The following is a 22,260-nucleotide window of genomic DNA, read 5'->3' on the forward strand; positions in this document are numbered from 1 at the left end:
TATCATCCTTACATCGTCTCATCAAAAACTTCTTTTGAGAGAAACATCTGCAGTTATATCAATAGATGTCTTCCCATTTCTTTTTGGTATAACAGATAAGGATGCAGATAAGCAGACAATGGAAGCTTAATATATGCATTCAGTTTCCGGCAAGGGCCAGACGAGACAATTCGTTCAGTCCTCAGAATACATTGTATACCACTTTGTATGCATGTCATAACCCTGCTGTTTCAACGTATTCTATTTTTATAAAATAAAAAAGAAATTAGACTGAATTGTTTGAATTTTCATTATTTAATCCAATAATGTTTAACTTACCGCATTTTTCTCAATGTGTGTACTTCGTCCTGTGCGAGATCTCGCCGGCGCGGCTGCACTCGTCGCCAGTAACATGAACACGAGTCCTATCACGGCAACCACTCGCACGTGCACACCCATTGTCCTCCCGAAGGCATCCGTACACTCCTCCGTCTCCCGCACACATTTAAATTTCAAATCGGCGGCTCGCCTTGCACCACCATATCCGTCGAACCGTACCCTCTGTCTAATCGATCCTTTTCCGTATTCGTCTTCGTTCTTATGCAATCCGTACTCGATTAAGGAACACCGTGTTTCGATTTGGCATCCGTATTCACTCTTACATTTTACACTACTAACTAAATCAGTCGAATCATTTACCTCTATATCCTTGGAATGATTTTCACTCGAATTTTTTGTATCGATACGTAAATGTGATTTTTGCATTTTCGTTTTCGTGTCGTTTCCTCGTGTTATTTCTTTATTGACCCCCATATTTAGCGGTTTACTTAGTACTTATTAATTGTTAGTTTTAATCTTTTCAACTGTGCTACATTACTCCGGATTAAAACAAGGTCAATGATCATTTCAGTTTGCCAGGCAGTGCCAGCGATATAGAGCTGTGCGCTCATCCAGTGCTACAGCGCAGAGCACTTTATCGACAAGTTTCCTGATACCGTGTTCCAGATTAATTTCTCTGTGGACGGGATGCTGCGTTATCAAGCAACGTGGGCGGCGTGACTGTTTGTTTTACACTTATAATATTCTTGTATGCACAAGATATCGAAGCGATTTTCTGCAACAAAAGACAACGCATGATAAATGAAATCTGATAACGATCGAAAACAAAGGTAGGCACTGTTTTCGAGTATGTTAGTTATATGACAAACCGTGGCTTACTTTCTCATAGGTTTAGTATTTAATTGAGTAATAATAAAGTTTATCTGAGTAAACAGAACAAGGCGTTCATTGAATAATAAAAATATTACGGAGCAGAACAAGAAAGTTGTCCATTGATAAGATGTCTATATAAACAATGTCAGTTAGATAACGCTTGAAGGACATCCTCACATAAATCTTCATTTGTAATGTCCAACAATGATATATTTTAAATGCATGCTGGTATTGCAATAAATAATTTATTAATGATTAAGACTAATTCCACAATAATTTCCTTCTTTAATACGGAGTATTATATCATTATAAATAACAACTTAGTCAGCAGTAGCCCTACAAAATATTTCTACGTTTCTTCAAGTAATTTAGAGATTTTTAAGCCATCCAACTAAACATATTTTTATGAGGCATCATTATTCTTAAAGGAATAATGTCCCTTAAAATTCGCCAGCGGCTTAATTTTTTAATTAATGCACTAAGTTTTCCTTTTTTTTTGGTTTCGTTTTCACTGTTGACGTGATTGGTTAATAGACATCTTTTTGTATAATTTTAAAACAATTTGTATAAAGAATATAATCAGGTATTTTAGTTATATACGCTTTTATATTTCCAATGTTATATTTAAAATAAAAGTCCTCATAACAAGAATCGATTGTAATGCAAGACAACAAAATAATATAAGATAATATTCAGAAATATATTTCAATAAGACATTTTAAATTGCAATTTGCCTATGCGGTTTCCGTAACCATTAAACACGGAAAATAACAACCGGTTAAATTATTAATCAAGATCCCTTCAAAGATAATCTTAGTTAAAACCGGGATATTTATCCCGGTTTTAACTAAGATTATCAACAACAAGTTGACAAACCCTTGATTGGCTAAACTACTGTTAATTCTGCTTAGTCTAGATGCTTGCAATTCCGTCATCGCCTTGAGATACTTTTTGATATCTCACTTACATCGAAACTTATTATCGGTAGAAATTATAGGATTGAACTTGTTTACTATTCCGTTTTCATTTTTAAATAATAAAACGTGTTTCTATATGAATAATTATCATTGCATAGTATAAAACAAAGTCGCTTACCGCTGTCTGTCCCTATGTATGCTTAGATCTTTAAAATTACACAACAAATTTTGATTCGATTTTTTTTAATAGATAGATTGATTCAGGAGGAAGTTGTATATGTTTAATATATGCACAATATGGTAGAGAAATACTGATAAATTTAGAGATTTCCAAAGTGATGTCATAAATAAACACATTTTTTTCGCTTACATTGCAGATTCTGGCTCAACCATACGAGGTAGATGAAAATAATGTTCTACAGTATTGTACACCTTAAAAAGTTCTTCAAAAAAGTCCTGGATGGTGTATGTCTATCTCTTCGGGATAACCCACAATAACTATTTTTATTATTTACTTTTTACGAGAAAAAATGGCCTATTTTTGAAGCAATTTTAAGCAATACGGCATAAATCTTATAAAATTAAGTACCTTAAATATATTGTGCATTTAATATAGATCAATATGGCTCTTTACAGCAAGTAATTGAAATGAATATTTTCGAAGATATTACAGATTTAAAATGCAGGGACAGGGACAGGATTGTATTGTCTAACGAATGAAAAACTTGTAAAAGATTCTGTAGTATATTTAGTGGTAGCGTTGCACTCGTGCGAAGCCGGGGCGGGTCGCTAGTGTATTATAAAACACAGTTTTTCTATTTATTGTTCGTCTATTTGTATGTGTACAAATCAACTTTTAAAAGGATTTAATTGAAGGAAACATAATGTCTAATTTCTGTAAATTAACATATTTTAATATAACTATTACTTCATAAAATATAACGGTAGTTAGATACTGTCTAATAATCCCATCTTAAAGGAAAATTACAAGTTAGCACTGTACACAAAATCGAGTGAAATAATTCGCAAACACTACGTGGGTACTCATATTTAATGAGAACAGCTCGAGTAATCGTTAGTTTTGAGGTGATAGTACTGTTACGTTGGTAATCATTCAAGTGTCATTATTCTACAATTATTTAAATTATAATAAGTATGACTGACTTCTACATGTAAGCAATATTGTTTTTAATGGGTAATCGTATGCATTTAATTTAAGAGTATATAAAAGTGTAGATATATACTAAATAATAAGCACATTGTGGACCGTTACTTTATAAGGTTTTTAATGTAAGCCGGTTCGGACTGAAAATTCTATCGAGAAGAAACGGCCAGCAGTAGTAGATAGTCTTCATATTTCGATGTTAAAGAATTTAAATTATAATTTGAGTTCTATTAGTAATCATATTGGGGAAAAATCAAAATTAAACATGTCAATAGTCACCACAAAAAAGCCGTTACTCAAGTGCTCTAACACCCAATTGTGTCAATCCTCTCAATTAATTACAGTTATATTATTTTATTGGGCCTATTGATTTTTATTTGCTCAGCAGAACGTTAAGAGAATGTCATTTCCTACTTACATAAATCACAATTCAAGTAATGACGACTGTCTACGTATAAATTGGCGCCTCTAGTCTTTTTTTTATTTCATGAGATTTTATGGCGTTTATTGTTATAATTTGCACGTCAACTAGAGATGGACATTAATGATTATTTGATTCTTGACATTACTGTATCAATATTCGCTACGCGTATTTAAGCTGCAAGGTGGAATAAGCTACAAACAATCTCCTCAAAAGGACATGAGACATAAGCCCAGCAGTGGGTCATTTGCAAGCTGTTACTTTTGTTTTCATTTTACTGCATCGACGTAAATCATAAAGTAAGTACAAAGTATCAGTTGTAATCATTATGTATCAAAAGCCGATTTTCATTGAAATATTTTTATGGCATCGTACATAAATTCGGAAGGATACATTGACTTATATCCAAATACAAAAAGACAATGAAATGTAGTACCTTCCAAGTTAATTATTTTTTTTTAATGGTTGTCTATACTTTGTATCAAATAATTCAATGTATAATCCCTAAAATAGTATTTTTGTTTAAAAGTTAATAACAGAAATAACTTTTGATAAAAAAGCTCTCGTAATATTTTTCTATATAAATAGGCTTCATTTACATTACATTTTATATATTGAATCAATTTGTTTTCTTAAGCAATAAGGCTTGAGTTGTTGGATGTCTGTTTGAAATATGTCGAAATAAGCTAAAATAAATGTAGGAGTTCCAGTCGGCGGATCATGCTCGGCACAAGTTGAAAGCAAGTATGAACTAAGTGTAACTATTTATAAACTAACCCCGACTCAATTAAAGCTTCGGAACATATTGAAATAAGCATAACAATTTTTATTTATCTAAAATATGTACACGTATATTTATTTAAGTATTTTACGGACAAATTTATTATCACATATTACAAATAAAAAATGAACAAGGTTCGTAAGAAAAGTTTACAGCACAAAACAAAATAGAACACTTACGTTTTCTTAATTCGCTCTACAAATTTGCCGCAAAGAAAACCACGAAAACAAAACAACTCCCCCTATGCTGAGCGCTTCCTTTCGCTTTCATTCGACAGAGACAACAAACATCCACAACGCTACACTGAAAGCACTGCTCTATAAAACTTTACACTGAATATTGTATTATAATTCGGTAATAAAATGTATTACCTAGTTTTCATAGAAGACAAACCGTAAGTATAAATAGGCCACACATAAAATCGTATTAAAAGTAGAGATGTAAACTTTATTTCATTTGAAAATCACGGACTTATTGACGATCGCATTCAGTCGGAATATTTCGTGAGCAATAAAAGTGTCCATGAGCAAAGTGCTCGGCACGCGTTCGCCGCGACCACGCGCGAGTCGGTACTAAACTTCGAATTGTGAACTTCGGGTGAACGGAACGTAGTGCATGCGCCTTCGCTTGCGTTGTAGTGAACATGCACATGTGTGTGTGGCGCTTTGTGGGTTATTATTGTCGACACAATGAAGTGTGTACAATAAGGGGCAATTTCGTCTGGTTATTTCTTTCGGTTTAGCGTTGCGCCTTTGTTTAATGCCTGAAGCTTCTGTATGGTCTTTGTGTGCAACTAAATTAGGGGGAAACTTATTTATCGGTAATTTGGTTCGAACAAATGCAATTAGCACGGCACACAGTGGAAAATAAAATCTTAGCAATGTATGCATCTAGTTTTTTTGTATTCAACGAGTTCAATCGACAAACTATCTCTAATTTTTGAGAAAGTAAACATGTTATTTATGAAAATTGAAGTGAATTTATCGAGTCCCTGGAGCAGTGTCTAGACATCAAGCAGCGTTGGAGCTTAGAACTAATCTTCTCACACAGTTTTAGTAAAACTAAGTTGCATATTGTTAGACTAAATTTATATTCTCATACATATAGTTTTAAATCTGTTTCCTAATACAACACTTCGTATGTGGTTATTGTATGCTCAACAAATGAATGATTTAACTTTGATTAATTACATAAGGATACAATGTTTCAATACCCATAGATAAAAGTTTGAAAAACAATGAATTTATATATATATATATATATATATAGTACTTTGTCTCACAAAAACAATAGACTACACATTGCACATTAATAGAGAAGTATTGTGGGACAGTTTCGTTTTATAATATTCATGCACAAATGAATAATCCGATTAAAGAATCAAAATCAAAATCAAAAAAAGAAATTGCTTCATATTATAAGACTTTTTATAGTTATAGTCGTCGTTGGACTGAGAATTCTCCCTCGTGACGTTTTCCAAGCAAACTCGATTTAAACTATAAGACGTATCCTAAATATGTAACTTAAACGTAAGACATGTGTAGTTTATATGTGAAGCTGTACATCTTTAAAATGTTTACAGACAAGTTCGTATAGATAATTTGTTGAAAAGCCGCTGCAACTACTTTTTGTTTAAACAATTGAGATTAAGTAAACAATAATCTTAGTTCAATTTATTGACCACACATTATCCATTCTTAATATAAAAAAAATAATATTTTAATATTACGTATTTTCTTTAAATAAAACCTGTAGTAATTTTATTTGTAATGCTAAACTTTTGAATAGGCGCATGAAAAAATAAGATGTGGGTCGTGCAGTAAGACTGTTAAGCTCAGTGCGGACAAATAGATCGTATTGGTCGATACAGATTTTATTGTTAGTACTAAGTAGCTTGTATTATAAATACAAAGATGTATTAAGAGCAAAATATATTACAATTTATCCAATTACCTTCTGCATTTAACTCTATGGTTGTGAAAAAATCACTGTCCGTAAGGAATCCTGTTGAAACTCTGAAAACTTGGAATCCAAATGGAACATACATATAGTACAAAAACCGCTCAACTTTGTGAAGAGTAAATTATTCCTGTTTGTAAATTCCTAGAAAGTATTATTAATATTTATAAATTCAAATCATCTGTAAAAAATACAATAATAAATAAAGCAAAATAATTTAACACAAGATTATACAGATGATTGATGAAAAGCGTAGAGCTGGTTCGGGTGGGTTATACAATTATATTGTGTTTAAATTTTGGAGTAACTACTGAGTTCCTTGCTAGTTCATCTCGGAAGAATCATCATTCCCAACTGGTGGTAGCTTCACTTAATAAAGTTTTATAAAATGACGAATCAAATTGCATGTAAAAGCCTTGAAAAATTATATCTTAATTTTGAGTTTGAATAATTATTTATTTATAACCCAGATATACATACGTTGATGTTAATTACAAAAGATAAAATTATGACTCTGATTTAGTGCAGCGCTAACGGAATCAACTGGAAATGTCCTTATTTATCACAGATCTTACATGCCGTAAAGACTTACGAACATGAATAAACATCCGATTTTGGTATTTGCCATTTACGTAAATAGCTATGATAAAACGTTATTGTTCAACGAGGCCTACCTGTTCTCCAAACACAGTAATGTATGTGAAGCTGCCGCATTTACTTGTATTTAGATTCTAGAAATTCTGTTTTTTTTTAATTACACCTAAATTAACTAACAGTGTTAACTTAATCTATAAATAAATCAACTAATATATGTTCTTATTTCATCCACTCATTTGATACAATAAGCATTTATAACTCACAACTTTTTTTAATTTATAAATAGGAATGTTTAAAAATAATTTTGATTGGAAGGTTTTTTTAAAGCTCACAATTTTTAATTTTAGAATGTAAGTCGAAGAAGGTTATGCATTTAACCACGTTGCGACTTAGTACAGAAACAACGATCTCTACGACTATTTACGAAGCGATTTTAAGCAATACAGCCTTAATCCTTATCCAATTAAATACATTGTTCATTTAATATAGATCAATATGGCCCTTTACAGCATGTAATTTAAATGAATATTATCGACGATATTACAGATTTAAAATAACGGTTTGTATTGTCTAATACAAAAAAGCTGTGAACGTAGTATATTAAACATTGTGTAGAATATATCAATATCAGCATTGCACCCGTCCAAAGCCAGGGTGGGTCGCTAGTTCGATTATAAAGTGAATCATACCAGCACATAAAGGATTTCGATCATAGGGTGTTTTATAATTAATCATAAAATAATATTATTATTAAAAAATTGAATTAACGCTGAGCGAAGCGGGTGGTTACAACTAAATATAATCAATCAAATATTTATAACGTGGTAACAAACAGTTATTTTTAAATTATTTTATTTATTCTCCATATAAATAAATAAAGGATTAAAACAAAACAGCTAGTCTTCGTTATTCATTTTTTTTTATATAATTTCAAATTTCATTTCTGAAATAAGTTGCAGTTTTTATCTTATTTAATTAGTTTCTTCATCATAGAGTCCAAATTCAAATTAATATATTAATATTGGTAATAACGGTATTCTGATCATGATTCTCATATCGCAATTCCTCGGGCGAATGCCGTTCCACTCTGCATTATAATTTCCAACCGCACAGCTGATTAAATTATATACCATCTGGTAATAGTAATTAGCAATCGAAACATATTTATTAATGACGAATTATGTCTGCGGATTTCAAGTATGCCTTGGATAATTATGTTTTGGCGAAAAATATTTCTTGATATAATACGTATATAATAAGGTATATGCAGTATATTTGTAGTGATCTCACTGCAGTATAGACAGAAAAACAAACAAATATATGGATAATATTTATAATTGGTTTTAATTGTGTTATTTTAATAAAATTCCAGTTACTTGACCAGATCTTATATCTGACTGACTGAAAACTTCTTTAGTTTGTATTAACTTATAAAAAGCGCTCGATTATCTTAGTATATAAAATAGTATTAGCATCATACCCATTGATTGCGGGTTCAAACCCAGACATGCACCACTGAATTTCCGTGTGCTTAGTTGTGCTAATAATTCGATCATTCTCGACGGTGAAGGAAAACATCGTAAGGAAACCTGCATATACATATACATATGTCTAATTTAAATGTAGTTCTCCATATCCATTAACCCGCATTGGAGCAGCGTAGTGGCATAATCTCCAAGAAAGAGGGCTCAGCCCAGCAGATGGGACTTAGAGGCATTACAGACTCAATTCTAACTGACTAAATTTTCTATTTTTTTTTATTAATTTAATAGTATTCAATTATCTTATAACATAATATAATACTAATTTAGTATCTATAATATAGAATGCAATAAGAGTAATATTATTTGGTTAAGCCATTAAATGATTATTTCTCATTGTTCATAATAACAACGTCACGATGGCTATAGCTGTTCTAGTGCTACTCCTCAGGCATGTACATTCGTGGACTTCCTCGCCTTATATGTAACAATTTCATGTTGTTTATTGCGACCAGTCATGTGAAACTAAGCGTGGAAACAAGATAAGTTAATATTAATCCCAACTTCGTCTGCATGATATAAACTATATTATATATTGCAGAATACCGACCGATTATACTTTTATCAAACAATAATTATGCATTAATATATAAATCATGATCTTTTTTGCTATAACGTTCGGATATAGAACTCGCTATTCGTGGGCATTGATAGTGTTGAAATGTAATTATAATAATCAGTTTTGAATAGCATAAAACAAATCCAAATCCGTTTAGGCGTTAAAATGTAAACGAATTCCAAACACGATTGTTACATATTTTTTTTGATATTTTGTTATTTAAAAGATCAATTTAATATGTATTGGAAAAAACATTAAACATAAATGTTTTGCAAACAGTGTCAACAGAGAATAGGAACATCAAAAAAATTTTCATAATCAACATTATTATAAATAAATTAAATATAGCGCCTGGTTTCGTGGGCCATTGTCCAATCCGTCCATTAATTTCCATATCGAGATACCACAGACGGAAATTAATTAATAGAAATACATATCTTATAACACTATTTAGCTCATCAAATAATTCCGTATCAGTATCTTATTAATCAATCGTATACTATATATTTTGTTTAATTTGTAATAACAAATTAATTCAGTTTTGGAAAAACCAACAAAATCATGTCTTAATAAGGTATAAAACATTATTCCGTGTTTTCCTGTTATGACCTACGTCAATTTCATTATCTTACACGCGAATAAGGATGAAATTGAGCATTAGACTGACGCTCGCCCTGCTTTCATTAAGTTCATCATAAATTCTCGTTGTACCTATACCATATACACGACGGAAGCGATTAAATGGAATTAGAAAATTATTTTACTGTCCCAAAAATGCTTTAATTTAATTAAAAATACAAATATATTTATTCAGACTTAAAGGCCATATATAATATAAATGAAAAATTCGGTGTATTATGTAGGTCATTTATGAATTTATTAATTTTATATCGCTATCCGCTACATCGATGTCGCAGCGTGTATGTGTGTATAATATTTGTGTTTCTGCGACGTCCGCGTCGGTGAGTAACACGGGAACACACCAAAACGCAACCTCAGTCATTTCCGAGTACTTGACCTACTGGACGGCTACCGTTACATACGTTTGATGACTAAGTGACAGGTCAATAGTTTTTGCATGTTCTTGAATGCGAGAAATTTATTTATTATTATTTTTTTGCTAATCATATGTTTTCGTTATGACGTCTTTTGCATGCTTCGATTTACATTACATTTGCTTCACCAGTGTATTATGATATTATTGTTAATAATCTCTGTATCTGTAAATTTACTGTTTAACATAAATAAAGTGTCACGTATATCAGAAAAATAAAATATACTTATTCTAGAATAGACGTGGCCCAGTTTTAAAAAAGTGAGCAACTCAATGATTGTGGGTTCAAATCCAGACAAGCGCCATTGAATTTCTGTCCTAACTTCAACGAAATTCTGTCACATGTGTATCCATCAACCCGCATAGGAGCAGTGGTGGAACAAGCTCCAATCTTTCTCAAAGAAAGAATAGGTCTTAGCCAAACAGAATTACATTTACAATCTATTAATTTACTTTATAATTCTTATTAATATTTAAATCTAACAAACATCAATCGTAATTATCTTATTTATAAATAATAACTGTTTTCACTCGCGTTAAATTTGGATGTTTCACACAGTTTAACACACCTGTTCCATACATTATGCCATATTGGTTGACGTTTATCGTTACTTCACCGCGGCTCCTTAGGCTTGCACCGTCAAGATATGAAGCCAATAACCTACCTCAATAAGCTGATTAAATTTACAAATCGGGTTGATATTTGTTGAGATTATCGCGTCTGACTCTACGAATTACTTTTATAAAAGAAATATATAATTATATTTATTGCTATTAAACAATTCAACTAGATTGTTTCGGAAATCAGTCGATCAATCATGTAGTGCCATCTAAGTAAAGTTTTATTTTAATTAAAATGTCATTAACCATGAACGGAATAAAATTGAATCAAAATATTTTTTTAGATCCATTCGCTTAGACAGACAGATTGTCATTTTTCACTGTAGTGGCGATCTTATTAAATTTAGTACTATATTTATCATTATTGAGGTATATATAAATGCTGTATTTAAAGTTACTCAGATCTTTAAAATAACTTTCAAGGTTTATAACTAATCTGTCGTTCCGAGAAATAACTCCCGAGCAAAAAATAGTCTGTATAGCACTGGATTGGATGTCTTGATAAATGATCCACGCTTGGAATTAAATGAATCAACAAGGATATTTGGCCCTGTTTTGACCTTTAAATGAACCGCCTTTTTTACTACGAGTTACTTAGATCAAATGCGAGCATTAATCATAGGACAAATGTATTCAAAAACAATTTACTATTGACAAATCCAGAACTTTGTGTATTAAATAAAAGAAAAACAGCGTTACTAAGTATGCAATCTTCAAAGAGTATTTATTACAAACTTTTAATTTGGTAGAAAATGCTTTTGAGCTTATTCCTTAGTAAGTACATTTTTATTGCATTACCAGACATAATATACTTACATAGCTAAATTGCAAATATCAAAACTGTTTAATTTTAACAAATCCAAGCCGTATTATTTAACAATAACCGTATCCTTAATACGACATATTTAATTGCAAAAATTATTTTGGGAATACAGTTAAAATAATGTTAAAAAAAGTTAACAAAGATATAATACATTGAAAAAGAGGGCCTTAGTTATAGGGTTGCTGACGGAATGAGGAATGAGGTCGAATGCATTTGTATTATAAGACAGATCAACTAAACCTGTGACGATTTTTTTGGCAAGATAGATGTCGCAGATACAAAGGCAGCTGTATTACTCTTCTGATACTAAGAAAGCACTCAATGCCATTGATCTAGTCTAGTTGCTCGCTTGATCTAGTATTGTTGGATTTTCATGTTAGTAGAGAATTTAAAATTTCATTGTGCGCACAGTCTTGTAAACGATAACATCTCCTGCGCTTTTTGCCGAAATCGGTCAGAAAGACACAAAATAAGGTGTTTGACGTCATCAGGTTACGATGTAATATCATTAAAATTCATTATCGTTTTCTAGAAATCTTAACACGTGCAGAAAATGCATGACTAGCTTTTGCACATAATGACTAATTATGACAGCAGTGACTATACTAATAGCGTTTTAACAATTTGGACGATGACACTTGTAAAAATATAATTTTGGATTCACTACTTTGTGACTTTATACGTCTTTGTTGAATAGGTTAAGAAATCTGATGGTATCATTTCGTAGTTGTTTTTTGTATCTGAGTATGTAGTCTGACAAACAGTAGTTTTATATAAATTAGAATTAAAGCAATATTCAATAATATACGATGTTCTTGCTGGATTAACGTTCTACGTCGCTAAAGAATTCATACTAATGTTTTACAACAAAATTTAATTTGAATGTTGCTTTAGTACAAATATTACTTTAAACCGTACAACAAAAATCATCACACGTTAGGAATCAGGAAAAAAATGTTTCATGTCAATGAAATTTGCTAATTACGACTGAATAGTAAAAAATAGCCCATTTACATTGAGCGCTTAATTAAATATGTGCATAAATCATAACACATTCCAAAAATATATAATTTCCTCGTTATATCACAATGATACATGAATATACCATAAATAAATTGTGATTATTCGAATGAATATTATAATTGAACAAAGAAAATCAAGTAAATAACTCCGTACTCGTATTGAAATGAAAAACAAAATAAAACGTCTGGATATTTGATTTGATTTTTGTTTTTTTCCATAGTATAATATAATGATTTCTATCATTATATTTGATATCCGAATAAATATAATATTACAAACTGATACAGAATTCAATTTGTAATAATTAGTTTCGGGCTGTCAGACCGACGACCCGACCGACATCCTGCGTGATAATGACGCTACACAGACCTACAAACATATTATTACAATTAGATCAACTAATGAAATTGATAAGCTGTAATTTTACTAAGAGTCTATATTAAATTTAGTCACTCTTCGTAAACCTCTATATTAAGCAGATAATTTTAGATTTAGAACCAATATAAATGTTACCTCTATATAATTTCGTGTTAACGTTTTTTGTAACGAACAATAAACTAAAAATAATATTTCAATAACACTTCGATTTTGTATGGTATTACAAAAAACTGTAATAACTCAGATCTTTGTATCATTCAATAAATAAAAATAATATTTAAATATGATAATTGCTATGTTGGTACTCGTTTGTAACCTTTAAAATAATATACAACACATATTGCTTAAATCAGTATAGTCTTAGTAACGAAAATATTGTAGAAGTCCAATGAAACTTAACTCAACTTTTTGTAAATAACAAAAATTATTCCTATTTCCTCATGAACTATTGCCTACTCATTCTTTAACAAACCAAGATGAATCACAATAACAATTTGCATCATATGTACCATCTATGACGAATTATATTTAGGTGGGTCAAATAAATATTACCAAAATGTTGTTTGTGTTTAAAGTTATATTCTTAAAATATCGCTGCAAATTCTGTTCATTAAAATTAATTAATGCGTTAATGCTTATGTAGAGAATATTTCGAGCTTCAGCAAAGAAATAACCCATGCGTCATTAATATTACATATTAGGGCATATATTAACATATCCTAATTAGGTATATTTTAATAAAGAGACTGACTCGGAAAGTTTAGGCAATAATGAAACATCGAAATTGATGATTATTATAAAGACATGCACGCATAATCTCAGCTCAGAAGATTTCTGGCGAACTGGCGATGTAAGGAACGTATAAAACTTCTTACGGCATCAATGTCTATATAGATTATTAAGAGAGCGTTTGCTGTTTGCTTTTACGACATACGAGTCGGTCTTAGATGCTACACTTACTTATTACAAATATACTTTTAAATGCAACTATACTATTATTTAAAGCCTCAAAGAAAATGACGATAAATTATGTTCAAAATTTTATCGGGATTCAAAATATTTGGTTAAATTAATCATTCATTGTAATATTTTATTTGTATGAGAGACAGGACATAAATACTCAGTTCTTAATCATTTTTAATATAAAAATATATATATTCAATAAGTTAATACAATAACAACTACTAGAACTGATTTAAAATTTTGTTCTGATTCCATGGCAAACGTACTAACAGGTGAAGTTGAATAAAAGCTAGCAAAGTACAAAAAAATTTACGAGGGATATTACCTAAAGACGTTTTTGGAATAACTTTCCTGTAAAAAAGACTATTCCTCTAAAAATAAAGTATTCTATAATTTAGCGAATATACCTTTATTTGTTTCTATTAGATCGTAAGCTGTCTGTATCATCTCATTGATCGTGGCTTATCATATAAAAGTTTCCTTTAAGTGAGTCCGGAAACCCAGACAGACACGTAGACTGTCCTACGACAATTGTTTCAGAGAGCCACGTCAAGCGCTTAATTGATCAAATTTGTTTCTGTCTGAGTTGTTTGTACAAACGAATTTTATGTTAAAGCTATACTTTTCAATTTCTTTATTTTTATTTTGAACGATGGCATTTTTCTTATTAGCATTAAAATACAAGAAAAAAAAAGATATTATATATATATTATTTTAATTTAATTTTATAACAATTAAATATTAAATGTTCAATAAACTACAAATCCGACTAAAATACCATTGTAATTATGTTTATAGCTTTATTTAATTTAGAAAGGCAGACGAGCAAATAGTTTACGTGATGTTAAGTGGTCACATTCATAGACAATAGTGCTGCCAGAAATAAAAACCACTTTTTACACTGTAATTGCACCAAGCTTTGTATCTAAGATGCTATGTAACTTGAGACTGCAATTACACTATGAATACATTAATAAATATGTTATTAGACTTTACTAGACTTTTATTAACTACGACCTAATTGATGCAAAAAATAAAGAATGGATCTCTATGAAACCTGAAATTCTGATCAACAAATCTAAGTATTAGATATAACAACAATACCTAATCATTGTGATTTGCGTGAAAATAGAATTTTATCACATTGTAATAAAACACGTTAATTGCATCGTTTTATTATTTTATGGATATAATAAAAATAAAAAAGTTATTAATGTAACAAAAATCACTAGAATCCTGTAAAACTATTCGTCTATTATTTTTGCTAAGAAATTATGAACTGGGATAAATAGTGACTCATACCGTCCCAAAACTAGGTAGGTACCACATTCATTCAATCGGTCATTCGGGTCAGACTGGTATTTTTGGCCTACCTGGCAAAAAATATACACATATAATTTTCGTGGATAGACTGAATCTGTCTCTGTAGATATCCTTTTTAAAAGCACCATAGAGTAAGCTCTTCAATAATGACTTGATAAGTTTTTGTTTATGATGCTGTTGTCTATTTTAGCCATCATCCTTTGTTATTTGTTGGCTGATGTTGTTTTTAAGCGATAACGCATATCTCATAAAATATAGCAATGGTATGGAACTTTTTTTGTTGTGTATCCGTTTGACGTTTTGGAAGTTTAAATTCTAAAAATATTTCTTTATAAAATATTTTATATATTTTAAAATACTAATAAATACTATTTCTAATGTCTCAATGAAAGTAACATGCCTACCTATTAACATAGCATAATAAAATGCGGAACGTTCCCCTTTAAAATAACTTTATACTGACTTTCCGAATGAGTCATGTTGCACCTAACGCGTCATAACGTGGATACTGTTAATTTTTTATTTAGAAAAAAAATTAACTGGTCCCGATTTTTTCGTAAAATGCTTGATCATTATTGAATTATAAAATGAATCATAATTGAAATGGTAAATAATTACAATTACAAGAAAATATCAAGTTTTTTTCAACAAGAAAGTTAAAAATTGGATGATACATAAATACCACATGTATGATGTATAATATAACACATGTTTGTATTATTTCTGAAAATATTGTTTTTTTTTTAATTTTAAATGTGGCAAAGTCTTCGTTTACTAATTCTAAAGCATAATAGTTTATTACGATTTATTTATTAACTAACCAATTCCTAGGAAATATAATTAAACATCTTTGAATTAAATCAAAATATTGTAACAATTAAATAATTTGAAATGAAAATTTTCAGAAAAAAACAACATTGAAAAATATTAATTGTTTACATTATAACTGAAAGCGTTTCATAAAAGCGCTGTCGTTTTCATAAGTACTGCAGCGGTAGCACTATTATTTTAATGAGGTTTTTACTACCAGCAAGTGATGAATTTCGTTTATACACAATATAAATTGAATACATACCTTGTTTCTAAAGAGAACAGTTTTAGTATTAAATTATACTTATTTCTTACAACTACAAAACTCGGTACACGTGACAAATTAACGGTTTTTTGCGTTTAGATTGTTTATTTTTTTATTTATTTGTTTAAACCTTACCTTTTTTTAATTTTTAATATGCCGTCTGGCAAAAAATCCATCTAAAGATAGCAGTAGCCCTTTGTTATTGGCGATTTAAGAAATACTAACCATCTTATATTGTCACTGTCATGTCATTGACAACCTACCAATCTAGAAACTAGGTATGCCTGTGTATGATGCTTCTAGCTGGTGGTAAGCGGCTCGTTATAATATACTAAGTATGACTATTTTGGCGGTAAAAATATTAGTGATGAGTGGTACATATCATAGTTAAGCTTGCGAAAGGCCCAAACGTGTTGTCCTTGCCTTTTGTGTATTTTTCCATTATTTTGAGTTCAATAGTTCAATAAGGCTGCCTATTTTTAATATCGGATTAATAATTTCAAAATTTCATTTCAAACGTTACATTCAAATTCTATACACTAAACAAAGTAACATTTAAAATAAAATTGTTCAAAATACGTGTAGTCATCATTGAGATAAGACTGAATTTAAAGACAAGCTTAGGAGGCTTTATTTAATAAAAGAAGTGATGATTATTAAACGAGTAATGGACAGGAGATAAAGATTTAACGTTCCTCATACCGAAATGTCAATTTTCACATGAAAAACGATATCTTAAGTAACTCTCGACGGTGGCGACGAGGAAGTAATAAATCAAGCCAATAATAAAAGCACAATAAAGATACAAACTTCGTAATATGAAAAATTATTACTTCTTAAAAATATATAAAATAAATCATATGTATTTGGGTTATAATAAATACTTATTTATAAACGAATCAGTCACTTGTTGACTAATTTCGCGAACCCATTAGGTTTATACAGACATAAACTTTCGATTGCTTAAATTTCGAATAGATTGTAGTAGTAATGTTTTTTATGATATAAGGTAAATGGGCCAACTGGTGGTGGGTGGTCTCACCACCCTAGGCCATTGCCAATGTACAACTAACCATGGAAACTAAAATGTTATATCCCTTGTGCCTGCAAACTGAAATACAAAAATACTAAGTATTGCTGATTGGCGAAAGAATATCTAATCAGATGGGTCTGCACAGAACCCTAAGTTTTTTGCAGACTTCTTTTTATGGGGACAGTTTGAAAATTACTCTATCTCTATAATAAATACATTGCGAGTTGATGGATACACATATGGCAGAACTTAATTCTACCGTTGCACCGTTTTTGGTTGTATGTATTATAAAGTCGAATTTTAAGCACTTACTTATTATATCTACTACGCCATTTCGACTTTTACGAAAACATAAATTAATTGTTTAATAATACAATTATGAAGGAGCTCTTCCATATAATTGGATATCCGATAAAATAATAACATTAATATATATGTTATTATTTTATCGGATATCTACTCACCTAACTCTATGTAGGTATTAATATGTATAAACTTTTAACTTTACTAAATAATATTGCTCTACTTCAAATATTCGTATATTGATATAAAAAATTCGCTTACAATATGGTTACATCAAAATCAAGATATAATTTATTCAAGTAGGCTCTTACAAGTAGTTTTCAATCGTCATTTAGCAATATATGTATATTAAGAAGCTACCACCGATTCGGAATGTAGATTCTACCGGAAGAAACTCAGTAGTTACTCTTTTGATGAAAATAAATCCATGTATTATAATAATTGACGGACTATTTCGTTATTGCAATATGCTTAGAATTACTGATTGCCAATCAGTGATTGATTAATACATATATTACATATTTATAACTCAGTTAAACTAACTAAAGACAAATTGCGACATATGTATGTGTAAAAAGTACGCAAAATGATTTATTTAAACAGTGAACATAATCGACACTAAAACCGATAATTAGAGTACTTTTATGTGAAAGACTAATTTGTTGATGCCTCTGAATGGACATTACTTTACTTTGGTAAAACGTCTCGACATTAACATGTAATTTTTCGACGTACGCTCGTGAAGATGTGCTTTTTATTTAGAAGCCCAGAACATAACACAATTTGCGATGTGCACTAAATTAATTACAACAAACATAAGCTCCATCGCGCTCATTATTCCGACTATAAAGCCGTCGCAACGGTCGTAAACGACGGGTGAATGATTCGATATGTTCATATTGTCATCATACTAAGAAGTGAACGTATGCGAACTGAATTAACCTTTATCGCCAACGATTTCATACATAAGGTATAAATCAGATGAAATCTTTTTATTCTTTAATCAATTCACTAATACCATTTCATTAAACTGTACTTATATATCTTGCTGAGTTTAAGGACAATGTTGTAAAGTTATATTTACGTCAATTATACGAACAAGGAACATGAGACTTAGCACATATATATAATAAATTAACCGTTTGCCACCGCCGCCGCGCCGGCCGTCAAATTCCTTATACAGTTAAACGCGTATTTTACATTATAACATTCGTTAATAACGTGATTATTAATTGTTAATTAACAAAACAAAATTAAAAATTATATCCCCGTCAAAGAAAATTGCTGCATATCTATATGCATATAATACAAAGTTTGCGTTCTATTATTAGTAACGACTAGAGATGAGACGGATATCCGGTAATTATCCGGTATCCGGCCTATCCGGCCACCCTAATACTATCCGGCCGAATACCGGATAGCTACTATTCGAATACCGGATAGACATCCGGCCGAATAAAAAAAAACTGGATAAAAGAAAAATATTTTTGAGTAATTCTTTAGTTAGTATCACTTAACTTAAATATAACTAGTTTGAGAAAATGAATGAATTAGTACTCATACTGCACTAAGGGCAAATTATGGTGAATAAATACTAATTTTTCTGCATTGAGAGGTAGCAGGCAGTTGCGTTTCTCTTCATAAAACAGTCTTTCGCTATACAGCAGCAACAGGGTCTGCAAGGTGCAGAAAGTTAGATTTTAGCAAACTTTGTTAAATTTGGGTATTGTTTGGCATTAGCTGCCCACAAAGAATATGGGACGCAATTGCAATCGGCTAAGTTTCGCCGGATATCCGGCGGCCGGATACCCGGCTATCCGGCCACATGGTCGGCCGAATATCCGGTATCCGGTATCCGGCCAAACTGCTATCCGTTTCATCTCTAGTAACGACACAAAAGTAAATTTCGTCAAAAACCTTTTGCAGAGGTATTCAAGCGATGACGGCGCGGCGCCACAGGATCGTCCAACTGTCCAACATTCCAACTTGACATCATTCTCCATCCAACTTATGATCGATCAAACAGACTCTCCACAGATACGTTTCAATCTCATTCCCTATCGAGGACGTTAAAGTGATTGGTACTTCTAGGCTATACCTTGACACTGATGTGTGGAGGGTTCATTCGTATAATTACAATGTACCGCCATCCGGAGCGATTGCGTGCCAATACTATCCAACATCATCAACATTCATGAACGACCTCGCTACGGGTGGAGGGTTGGATGAACGGTTGGACTAAAGATCGGTCGTGAGGAGCCGTCATGTGGCAAGCAGCGCGTGCGTCGTGCCGTGTTTTGTTCGTGTTCGTATGAACGCGCCCGCTGCCTATATCTATTAAACCTAGAATTATTGCGATGACGGTTGCAGTGTCAAAGTTGTGAATTTATTCAACTAAAGCGACACGGTCACTGTGCCAAGTAGAACATAACAATATTGTCACAATAACTCCATTTTTTTATACGTGTGTACTAAGTTCTGTGAACTGAAGCAGTCCTCTGAGCCGTCCCCACACGAATGGTCATATTAGTCATGGCGGGGCGTTAACAGAGAACGTACGACTTTATAATCATTTCTAGTATTGATTAGAAAATATTAAATTTAAATTTAAAATATTGTTTTTTTATACATTTATCTGACCTCCGATTACCACAGAAAACAACATTTAACTGGAGTTTTACATTACTGTCCAAAAAGGATTGTAATGTTTTGGGGTTCATGTATGTACATTATTATCCTATTTTTAACTTTTAAATACTGGCCAGTTATGTCGATTCAGGACAGCCTTGTTTTAAATTTTAAAACTAGAAAATATTAAGAGGTTATTGATATGTACTTAAAATGGTATAAGGGTGGAGCCAACTCAAGGAATATAAATTTTTTTCAGCGTTATAACAGCCTATTATGTACTAAACGAATATAATTTTAATAGAGCATTTTGCATAATAATTATAACCAACTATTTACGTAATCATACCACATTCACATCTATAGTTGCTTAAAAGTTATTACTGAACAGTCTCCAACTGTGTCTAACTTTCAGTCCTTAGTGGACTGAAAGTCGCGCCTCCTAGGTTTCTAGAAGTCACGGCACGGCATGCGTCACGGCGACTGTTCCGTGTAAACAAATTGGATTTAAATGTTCACCCAAATCATTTCCCAATAAAATTATAATATACCCGTATATTTAACATTGGAAATATATTTCAGTGAAAATAAAATGAGTTTATTTAATTATAATTCCTTTTATACAATTGTTGCTTATTTGCGCACTGAAATACGTCAATTGGTTGTAATGATTTCGGTTTTTTTTTTGTCACCACGTCACAATAATTAAAATGATAAAATTATAACATAAATAAATAATGTAAGAAAATTTAAAAATACCTTATGTATTTTATTATCCATATTTAAATTTTATTTTAATTTTTAAGTTTGGAATATTTACAAATTTATATTCCGACATTTTACAAAACATGTATAACATTTCCCCAACACCGCATTTGCACAAGGGTGTTCTTTAGATATACGAAAGTCGAAGGTTCGATTCTCTGACCTTATTACTATTGTGTATCGCACACCTAAAATATGACAATAAAATTATCAGATATATAACTGGAATATCAAACTGTCAACCAATTGCTTTTAGGTAGAATAGTTTAATTTAAAATATATATATACATAGGGAAAATTCAAATCGAGAGCTTAATACAGTTCGACGATCTAAAAGCATTTATTAATAATATTAATTACATAATGAATCATTGGAAATCCCGTTTTACGGTACATTCGGGAAACAAACCGCAAAGTATACTAAATAATGATACCTTCGTTCCTAAACTAACAAGTTCATTAATGAAAGAAAAACATGACTAAGAAACTTTTTTTAGTTTATTCTGTAGAAAAACAGTAATGGTCTAAACTGTGTCGCGGTGTAAGTGATGTCGGTAAAAATAATTTGATGACCGATTTTCGGTCACCGAGGTCAATTTCTGAAGGCAATTAGAACCGGACGTAGAAAATCAAGCGCAGGATCAACAGCGTTACCTTCAGAACCCTTTACCCTATTATATCATACTATAATACTACCAACTCTAATCTACTCAAGAGCAATTGAGTATAGAAAAACTTAATCATCTAACATTTTTCTAAGTATTTTATAGAGTAATATAGAGTATAATATTGCCAGGTTACCAGGCTGCTACTGGGAAATTATTAACAGAAGAACTTCATACAGAAATTCAAGCCCGGTACAAGAGTTGGTGTGATCAGCAGACACATCTAGGACTAAATTTGACTAAACTGAATTGGAATTCATTAATAGTTTAATTGTTGATTTTTTTTTTCTTTTTATATGAGAACTACTTAAATGTATATTAAACGAAATAATAAAGTTGTATATGTAAATATATTTCACTATTACAAGCTGTTATTAACTTAATTATTACTATTTTACTTAGAGAAAATTCTATATAAAACCAAAAAACAACTTATTATCACCATTCTTTCTACAGTCAAATTATTGAGGCTTCA

At 31.0% G+C, this 22,260-nt stretch overlaps 1 protein-coding gene across 1 annotated transcript in view; it reads right to left on the reverse strand.

The window, feature by feature from the left end:
- Positions 1-5,016, reverse strand: part of LOC125068045 (matrix metalloproteinase-2-like) — a 150,076-nt gene extending 145,060 nt beyond the window's left edge. The window contains exons 1-2 of the mRNA XM_047677020.1: positions 4,655-5,016; positions 319-1,093 (exon numbers count right to left, since the gene is read on the reverse strand). Of these exons, the coding sequence (XP_047532976.1) occupies positions 319-792 (474 nt within the window). The 5' untranslated portion in view covers positions 793-1,093; positions 4,655-5,016. The remainder of the gene's footprint in view (positions 1-318; positions 1,094-4,654) is intronic.
- Between the last annotated feature and the right edge of the window lie 17,244 nt (positions 5,017-22,260).

The sequence above is a fragment of the Vanessa atalanta genome, chromosome 13 (genome assembly GCF_905147765.1).
Source record: "Vanessa atalanta chromosome 13, ilVanAtal1.2, whole genome shotgun sequence".
Taxonomy (NCBI): Eukaryota; Metazoa; Arthropoda; class Insecta; order Lepidoptera; family Nymphalidae; genus Vanessa; species Vanessa atalanta.